The sequence below is a fragment of the Bison bison genome, unplaced genomic scaffold (genome assembly GCF_000754665.1).
Source record: "Bison bison bison isolate TAMUID 2011002044 unplaced genomic scaffold, Bison_UMD1.0 scf7180017864371, whole genome shotgun sequence".
Classification (NCBI taxonomy): Eukaryota; Metazoa; Chordata; class Mammalia; order Artiodactyla; family Bovidae; genus Bison; species Bison bison.
Window position 1 is genome coordinate 12611647 of NW_011494943.1, and position 9184 is coordinate 12620830.

General features: G+C 56.0%; 1 protein-coding gene across 3 annotated transcripts in view; it reads right to left on the reverse strand.

Annotated features, from left to right (window-relative positions):
* The window catches only part of CSNK1D (casein kinase 1, delta), a 37454-nt gene that overhangs the window by 2557 nt on the left and 25713 nt on the right, over positions 1-9184 (reverse strand). Inside the window, exons 7-10 of one of the 3 annotated variants that reach the window (XM_010856366.1) lie at positions 7363-7534; positions 6690-6829; positions 3644-3708; positions 380-2528 (exon numbers count right to left, since the gene is read on the reverse strand). In XM_010856366.1, coding sequence (XP_010854668.1) covers positions 3676-3708; positions 6690-6829; positions 7363-7534 — 345 coding nt within the window. In that variant the 3' untranslated portion in view covers positions 380-2528; positions 3644-3675. Of the gene's footprint in view, positions 1-376; positions 2529-3643; positions 3709-6689; positions 6830-7362; positions 7535-9184 lie in introns of those variants that run through there. The other 2 variants (XM_010856365.1, XM_010856364.1) reach the window with 2 other exon arrangements.

Below are 9184 nucleotides of genomic sequence, written 5' to 3' on the forward strand. Positions count from 1 at the left end.
CCAGCAGGGGCCACCCTGGGAGCCCTTTCATGGGTACCATGAGCACCCCCCACGGGCAGCAGGAACAAGGCTACGGGCCAAACACCACGCTCTTCACTCCCCAGAGAACACAAGGTGAGTGGCAGCACGCCCTTCCCACAGAGGTGGTTAAAGCAGGAGACTGGCGTGTGTGCACGGCCCACACCGGCAGCAGCTCAGCCACATCCCCGCCACAGCCCAGAGGCTCATCCCACCTGCTCCTGATCAGCTTACAAAAGTACATCAACAGGCTTCCAAAGGACAGACACGAATGCCCAGTCTCAGAAAATTAGTTTCACAAAGTTAATCTACACAAATCAAAACTCAAAACTGATGAAATAAAGACCACATGGCAGGGGCAGGGAAGAAAGGCAGAAGTCGTCATGAATTTATTATTTACATGGTGGTTAAGGACACAAATACAGTGGTCATACAAAAGCGCAGTTCAGAGACTGGCCGCTGATACACAGGTTGATACAGACATTCCAACTATGTTTCCTGCAAGTCAGGATGGGGAGTTAAATACGGGGGGCGGGGGGGACACAACTGTCCACAACCACACTGCTGAGGACTCGGGGTTGGAGTCCACTTCTAAAATGCCATCTGGCAATTTCAGGTGAAAACCTGGATGCAGAACATCGGGGCCGCAGCTGCTAACAGCTCTCCAGGAGGGGGATGCCCACCTCTGAGGAAGGCACTGGGCCACGATGAAAGCCCCCAACTCACTCCAACCAACCCGAGCTCCCTTTACACTCCCAGAAACACAGCCCCACCTGGCCAAGTGTCCATACCCTGAAACACTTACAGAGTAGCCAGTTCAGGATTCAGAAAGAAGCAACCAGCTGCATTCTGCGCCATCAACACAGCAGTTGGGGCATCCTAGGACCAGTGTCCCTGTGCTGGGACTTTGGGGGCAGGAAGGGAAAACACAGACATGGACACCTTTCAGGTCCCTAGCTTCCTACCAGTGCCTGTTTCTAAACAGAACGCACTGCAGGGCAATGACGGGGAGAAATGTGGAAGTACCTATGAACATATATATTGCACCTCACTTCCAGAGACGGAGGCTCCTGTCTACCGGCCGCCACTACCAGCTGGTGCTTCTGTTGCTGCTGCTGCAAAGCGAGGGAGGGTGTCTCAGGAACCCACCTGGAGCCTGGTTGCCCCGGAGGGTCTTTCTGGGGAGACTCGGCCCTGCTCTGCCTCTTGGCCTCTGTGGGGTCACTATGTCTCAGGGAAGGTCACAAAAGCGTGTTATCTTTCACTCTCCTGGACATCAGGTCGTCAGAGTCACCTGTTTCTTGGCACTTCAGAGTGGATTCCCTTGGGCCCGCTGGCCTTTCTGGGCAATGCTGGCACACAGGGTGGACACCACAGCCCTTGGTTTTGAGCAGAGATGTTAACCCAGACTGGGGGCCAACCTGCACTGGTAGTATCAACAGCCTATTTAGAAAATCTCCCAAGTTCGAAAGCACTGGGGCAACCACCACCAACATAACCAAACATGACTCCACGGAGGAGCCCAAGTCTCTGCTTGAAATCCTCTCCCGAGGGATCAGCAACATGACGCGAAGCCGTGGCTTCTGCAGTCTTCAGGCTCGGCTTCCTTCTCGTTGTGTCTGGGAAGGTCAGATCCATGGGCTGCTCTGTCGGGAAGCACCCGCTGCGCCTGTGCGTGTGGCCAGCACTTTCTAACTGCCCTGATGATTCAAGAATCCCAGGGGGTCTGCAGTGAGCAGGCATTTCAGTTTACAGTGGGGAAGGGAGCGTGACAGCCAAAACTAGATTAATGAAGTCACGAGACACACGGCACACGGACACACACGTTACTTACACACGCGTATATACGTGATAGAATTTCTGATGAGAAAATCCCTTCTCCACAGTGGACCACATAACAAACCACGAGACGCAGACCACAGAAACCCACGTGTGCTCTGCTCCCTGCCTCGCTCCTACACAAACTCCACACCAGCACCTGCTTCAGAATTCTTTAAGTCAGCATCTTTAAGACCGCAAAAACAGACATGAAAGAAACAATAAAAAGACAGATTTCTTTACACAGATTTAAGCCAATAATTTTTAGCAAAATGATACAAAACTGTCTTAACCAAGTAGAAGATCGGTAGTTACAGTAGACTCGGCAGGGACACGGGTGCGCCACCACGGAGGGGACTGAAAGGCTCTTGGATGGGAGTTTGATTCTCTCTGCAACCGTCTCACTGCTTTCTTCCCAGCCCCGCTAGAACCGAGTTCATGGGGGCTCAGTGCAGCCCCGGCGATGGCAGCGCTTGGAGTCTGTCCGGTTGGGTTTGTGTTTTGTTTCCCCCATGGGCGTCGCTGGGTGGGTGGCCTGGAGAGCTCCCGGTGTTAACATTTCGGTTCTAGACCGGGGGCGTGTCACTAGTAACAGAGTAGATCAGCCATGCATTGTCTGCCCTCAGCAAAAAGGAGAGTTCTCATCGGTGCACGACAGACTGCAGACCACTGGACGCCACCCGACCGGGAATCTGTCGGAGCCAAAGCACAGGAGAAGGTCAGCGTGAGGCCAGAGGAGTGGAGCCGGTCAGGCTTGAGCACAAAACACCAGTGACAGCGCCCGGGGAGGAGGAAGGACAGATGCCGCCTAGCCCTTTGGACATGTGCCCCCAGCCGCTCTGGAAGGTCCCTTGAGGCCAGGACACGTGCAGCAGAGTGACAGGAAGACGGGGAAGGAAGAAGAGCCATGCAGGCAAGGAGGCCGCGGAGCCGTGAGCTCATGATCAGTCAGACCGGACGGAGTCCAAGCGGGCAAGAGATGCCCAGCGCCCCCTTCCTAGAGAGTAGCCTGGTGTTCCGAAATAAAGGACCAGGCCCCGAGTGGGCACCGGGACTCCACTTGGGGGAAGACGTGAAAAGCACTTCCCATCAAGATGTCCCCAAAGAGTGCAGTCACGTTACAACTACAGCCGGTCTGCCCTGCGGTGCCGAGTGGACAGAAGCTGCAAGCCCTCAGCTGGGAGGAGCCACAAGAGTTGCCACCGAGAGGGGAGCTGGGCTTGGGAGGCCCAGCCATGCACCAATGGCAGGGAGCAGGCGGCTGTGGCTGATGGGTTAATACAGACGAGAGCGTGGACAAGATGCTGGGCAGAGACCAAGTTCAAAAAGAAAAGCAAACGAGGACAGAAATCAATGCTAAAGGAAGAGAGACGACAAAGCCAGGACAGCAGAGACCATCAGGAGTGTCTCACGCAGCGAGAGCGCAAGAGCCCCCACCAAGCGCGGCCCCCACAGCCAGCAAAATACAATACACGTCCGGCGACCAACCTGGGGCCACAAGGCCCCGAGCCTTCTGGGGCCACTGGAGCCGAGACTGGGCTCCTGCTCCCCATGCCAGCTCCTGACTAGAGACCACGGCGAGGGCCAAAGGCCAACAGAAAGGATTCTGGGGTCACCCCAGACTGCACAGCCCACTGTAGCTGCTCTGGAATCCATGTAAGGAGACGACCTGGGCCGGGCCCTGGCTCTACCTGGGGCACCTGGCATGCAAGCCCGACCCCCTGCGTGCTCCCTCAGGCCGGCGAGTGGGCGGCAGCTCCCACCCGGCCCGGCGCCTGCCGAGGAGCCCCGCCGTGAGCACACTCACCCAGTGCTGCCTTCCGACGGGGAGACGTGCAGCTACTTGCCGTGATGTTCGAAAGGAATGCTATTCTGAGGTGGGGGGAAAAGACAGCTGTTGGTAAGGGTTCCACTGGCTGGACCAGCACGTAAGGCCCTCCTGTTTCCACAAGTGCTGCCTTGCCTCAACCAGGTCCAGGACCCCTGGCTGGGACTGCTCGAGGGGATCCCGGGACCACACAAGGAACCGGGTCCCACCTTTCCAGAGTGGCCCCTGGACACGTGGCCGCTGCTTCTCGAGGATGGATCCATCAGGGAGGCCAATGAGGGAGATCCTTCCCAACTCCTCAAGCAGTAAGAGAACTGGATGCCCAGACAGCAGCCCCTCCACAGGGTCTTGGCATCAGGGGCTCCTGAGGCTTGTGCTCGGGAGGTGGAGAGGACACCACCTCCCCGTGACACAAGGACTGACATACGGAGAAGGACAGGGCTGCGGACCTCACTTGGAGCCAGAATTAAAACAAGCTAGCCCACCCGAAGGAAAAACTGGCACCACGGGTCAGTATTATGTTCTATTAACAGCACTGGATGAAGAAGACACTTCTCACAAAGAGAAACATCACACACAGGTTCAGCCACCAGAAGCCTTTCAGTCTCCATGACACTCCAGCAACAGAGGCCAGATTCGCAGGCTGGGGTCGGGGATATGGGGACTGCAGTCCCTGGAGAAGGACAAGGGGGTGAGGAGTGGTGGCTAGGGCAAGGGACCTGTATGTCACATCCTCCCACCCCCAGCTGGAGAGGGTAGGCAGGGCCATCCCCCAAGCAGGCAGGGGGCTCCAGGCACTTGTATGCTGACGATGAGCTACCTCCTTGGCCTGGGTACATGGATGCAGGATGCAACCTCCCCTTGTGGAAGAGGAAGCTGGTAAGAAGAGGCCGCGGTCTGTGCACATGTGGCGCTGCCCCCTGGATCACTGTGTCACTGGCCCTATTCCTGATTGCATCTTTTGGCGGGGGTTGGGGGGGTGGGGGGTGGGAATGGAGGCCAGTCATAAAAGCTGGAGCAACTCTGATCACACCCTTGGTGGACAGCAGTCTTTCAGAGTCTCTTAAGGAAGAGCACCTGGGGGATGATCAGGAAAGCCTGAAGGAGAGAGCTGTCCAGCTGCCCTCAACATGAAGATCATAAGGAAACTCCCAGGGTAACTAGAGTGCTTCTTTTGGAAGGGACACACACAAATTGAATCTCTTCAGAGACCGGCCCCCTCACCCCAGTGTTCAGGCCCGTTTCTTTGAAGGGAAAGCAGAGAGAACCAGAGGGCGAAGACATGCAGTTGTGATGGAAAGACTTTACAGGAAAGGTCCTGAAGCTGTGTGTTGTCCACGTTCAGGGGTCATGGGCTGAATGAAGATGAACACAAGGTGGTGAAGAGGCTGGATTAAAACCCATAACTGCCTGGCACTCTCAGGACTCTCAGCCTCTTCCACTTTCCTCAATGATCCTCAAAGCAAAACACATTTTCTTGTGTTAAAAAAGAAGTTAGCCTGCCCGTTCCTCAGTCCTTGCTGGCTGAGGTGTTCTGGAGCCCTCTACCAGGCCCTCCTGGCCAGGCATGGTTGAACACCTCCAGGGACCTGCTCCCAACTGCTAGCTCATGCGTTCCAGGGGTTGTGGGAAGAAACCTGTTAAGCCCCTTCTGTGCCCTGTGGTGACAGAGGACGATTGTGGGGCTGGGAGCCCTAAGAGGCCCAATCTCATTACTGACCCACTGAGCCACACAATTTGAACTACCTGCATCTTCAGTCTCTTAGAGAAAGTTACCATATAAGAAAAACCCATTTCTAGTAGACTTGCTAGTAAATTACTAGTAAATTTGGCAGAAACATTATTTCACTTGATTAAAGTGTGCCTGGGCACACCTTGTTCCTTTGCCACAAGACCGGCTGGATGCCACAAGACTGAGGTTCTGGGAGTTCTCACAAAATGCTCAACCCACCAAATTCACCAACATTGTACGCCCACAGCCCAGAAAGCACCGAGGAGGGCAGGACGCAAAGTGTAAACGTGAGGCATAGTGGTTAAGCACAGGGCCGCTGCCCCAGCACGTGGCCGGGACCTGGGCTTCGGACATTCCTCAACCCGCCACCTACCCACTGAGTAGACACCAGGGGGTAGTCCCAGTCCCCACAGGACACTGGCTGAAGCAGGAGAAATGGTCCACTTCAGTTGTTCCTGACCCGTACGCCCCTACTGCCCTGACTTCAGGAGGAGACCCTGAAGCGACTTGAGGAAAAACGTCCGCATGTGGGCAAAGAGCTGCTCTGCTGAGGGAGGCACGGTAGCAAGCACAGAAGGACAGCAAGGAAAGCCACAGTGGGAAGAGGACATGGGGGGAAAGGGGCCTGGGATCAGGCCCTGCACCTCTGAGCACACTTGCCTTGCCAGACAGAAGACAAACATCAGAAGGGGCACCAGAAGACAGGAACCCTCGCCCCAAAGCACACTGCCAAGCGCTGGGCTCTAGAAGGCCTCTGCCCATAAACTAAACAGTGATGGCCGGCAATATGCCACCCCTGCCACCCCCCGCGCCCCCGGCACTCTTCTGGGGGAACACCTGGTCAACAAGATCGAGGACAGAGTCTCCAAGGCTGGATGTGCCCACAACAAATGGTGTGAGCAGGCTAGAAGCACCAGCCTGCACAGGGAAGATGGCCAAGGCTCCAAGGCTGCCCGGGGGCTGGGAGCCACGTGGAGGGCAGCAGGAGAGAGAAGGCCCCGTGGCACGTCCCAGCCTAGCACAGCCTGAGGGGAGGGGTGTAGAGCCCTCACCCCACACAGCTCATCAAGGAGGCTCTCAACCAAGGGGCCAAGCTGCATCAAGGGGTACAACGTTACCCCATCAGTTAAAACACCCCAATATGGGAAGAAAGGGAAGGAAGGAAAGAAGGAATGACTATGAAACTATGACCTCACTTTGTTTGGAGCCCATTAAGACCAGACCAAACATGAAGTCAGAGGCCCGCAGCACCCGGCCTGGGCAAGCTCAGGTGCTGGCCCACGGGGCGCGTACCTGTGAGGTGGACATGCGGGAGGTATCTTGCCGGCCCGTGAGGTCGGATGAGGAGATGTTGACCGGGGCACCGCGGTGCAGCCGCATACTCACTTTCCGCTCTCTTTCCATGCCGGACACGGGCCTAGGAGAGGTGTTCGCTGGAGGAGAGGGAGACAGGGCAAGCGTGAGGCCTCGGAATGCAACCCCACACTCCAGCACAGGGTCTCTCCCTGAAAACCATGTCTACCAAGCACCCTCAGCTGCCTCAGTTTCAGGCACAGGACAGCTTACTGCACCCTAAGGGTAGGCCGGCACCACGGGCTGATCCCCGGGAGTAAAGCACAAGGAGTCTAGTGGAGGCTGGCTGGGGCCTCTGCCTACAATGCCTGTCTCAACAGGCAAGGAAGAGGCTAAATGTTGTGTCATGAGACCAAGAGGCAAAGCAACAGAGCTCACAGGGAACACAATCCTTCAACAGGCCCACTTCTGAGAAATAGATATTCTGGAAGGCACTATCCCAGGTGGTTCCCCGGCATGTCTAATTTCGGAGTAAGAAACGAACAGAACGAGGACGCGCACGCTTCACCCACGAGGCACACCGCCCAGACCCCATGAGGTCACACACTGGAGTGTCCAGAGCAAGCGACACACAAAATAGGACCCTGCTGCCTACAGCGCGGGGACCACTCACCAGTGTGTGAGGTAGGGGTGAGGGGGGTGGGAGGAGCCACCTCCTGTGTCCCCCTCAGCCGGCCCGAGGCCGTGGAAGGGAGGCCGCGGGTGGCTGGATTTCGGGAGTGTCTCAACCGCTCCTCTCGGTCCCGGCGTTCCCGCTCAGCGTCGTCAGCTGCCCGGCTGGCTCCCTATGGAGGAAAGAGGGCGACACCAGAACTGAACTGGTTTGGTAAAAAACTACCTGAGGCCCTTGGCCACCACTCGAAAAAACACGGGGGCGTGTGCAACAGTCCCCCTGAAGTCTGCAGCCTCTGACAAGTCAGGCGTTCCTCCCTCCAGGGGCACACTTGACCTGTCCCACGACCGAGGGGGAGCGGAATCGGGCTTGTCTCCTTTCCCAGCAGAGGAAATCTCCACCCAGTCGCATTCTCACTCCTCAGAACCCAACCATCAACAGCACCTGGCGGCCCTCTTCTCTGCGATTATTCACGTGGGGACAGGAACCAGCCTAGGTCAGAGGTGGCCCAACGTGGCGACAGCCGGGGGAAGGCGCCCATGTGACAGGCAGATCAGCTGAAGGGTCCAACCAGAGCCCAGACACCTGGCTCGGGCCCATGTCCTGCTGGTGCGCATGAGACGAGGCTGGCAGCCAGGCTCGTCCCGGGTGGCGAGGCAGTGGGCACCGCCTCAGCTAAACTAGCTGCTCCCAGAACAGTTAGTCGACACTTTCAGTGAGTATCAAACCAGAAGCACAGGGACACTGGATTTTAAGTGGTGACGCCAGGGTACCTGTCCTAGGAGAGCTTATGTCCTAATCACCAGCGCCGTAAGTCAAGAATCTGCAAACTGCAGCCCATGGGCCAAATGCAGCCACACTCATTCGTGCAAATAGTTTTCTTGGCACAGTCATGCCTGCTCACTGACGCACTGCTTTGGCGGCTCTCCAGTTACACACAACACAGAGTTGAGCGGTCACAATGCCATACAGATGGCAGAGAGAAAACCATTTATTGTCTGGCCTTTTATACAAGAGGTTTGCCGAATCCCTGTGAGGGGTGACGATGTAAGAACAAAAAATTTGTTACAGGAACTCTGACAGGAAGTGCACCCTGATGTGCAGACTCCAAGGAACCTGCAACACCACCCCCAAAGGTTGTCCTTCGAAGGCCATCCTAATAAAGAGGTCTGGCAGGATGGCACGGGCCAGGTCCAGGGCAGGCCGGCTCTGTGGGCTGGCCCCAGCTTGAGGAGGCTGCAGTTATCTGCCCCGACCTGGTCTGTGTGAGCACCCATGCACCCGTGAGGCCACGGGATAAGGGTTCCTGTTTTGCACTCTGAGGAGGAGGTTCTGTTCCTCCATCAGATTTTGTTACCTTAGAAACATGCCAATTTTTGTTTTAAGCTCATAGAACACATTTTTAATGAAAGAGGAAGTGCAAATTAAAACAAAAAACGGGGATTCTGGCTGTAGTGTCAAAGATTAAACAAACTTCTACAACAAACTCAGAGACAGGTGGCCTGTTTTAGAGGAAACAAATTGAAGTCCAAGCTCCCATCCTATCCCACCCCGAGTCCTGACAATGCGCATGCACACAAACACAGGCTCATACTTAATGAACAAACTGGGTGACAAAGGAAATCAAATGTTAAGTCTAGCTCCTCACAAGGCCAAACGGAGACCTAGCACACAGCACCTCCCAGGCCATTCAACCCCTGGGAGGCTGGGCCTCGGCACGGCCAGGTGAGGGGAGGAGGGGAAAGTCTTCACCCCACCCGGTGGGAGTCACATCCCCTTGACAAGGAATTCACAGACCAGTGCAGTCACAACATCCCGAGGA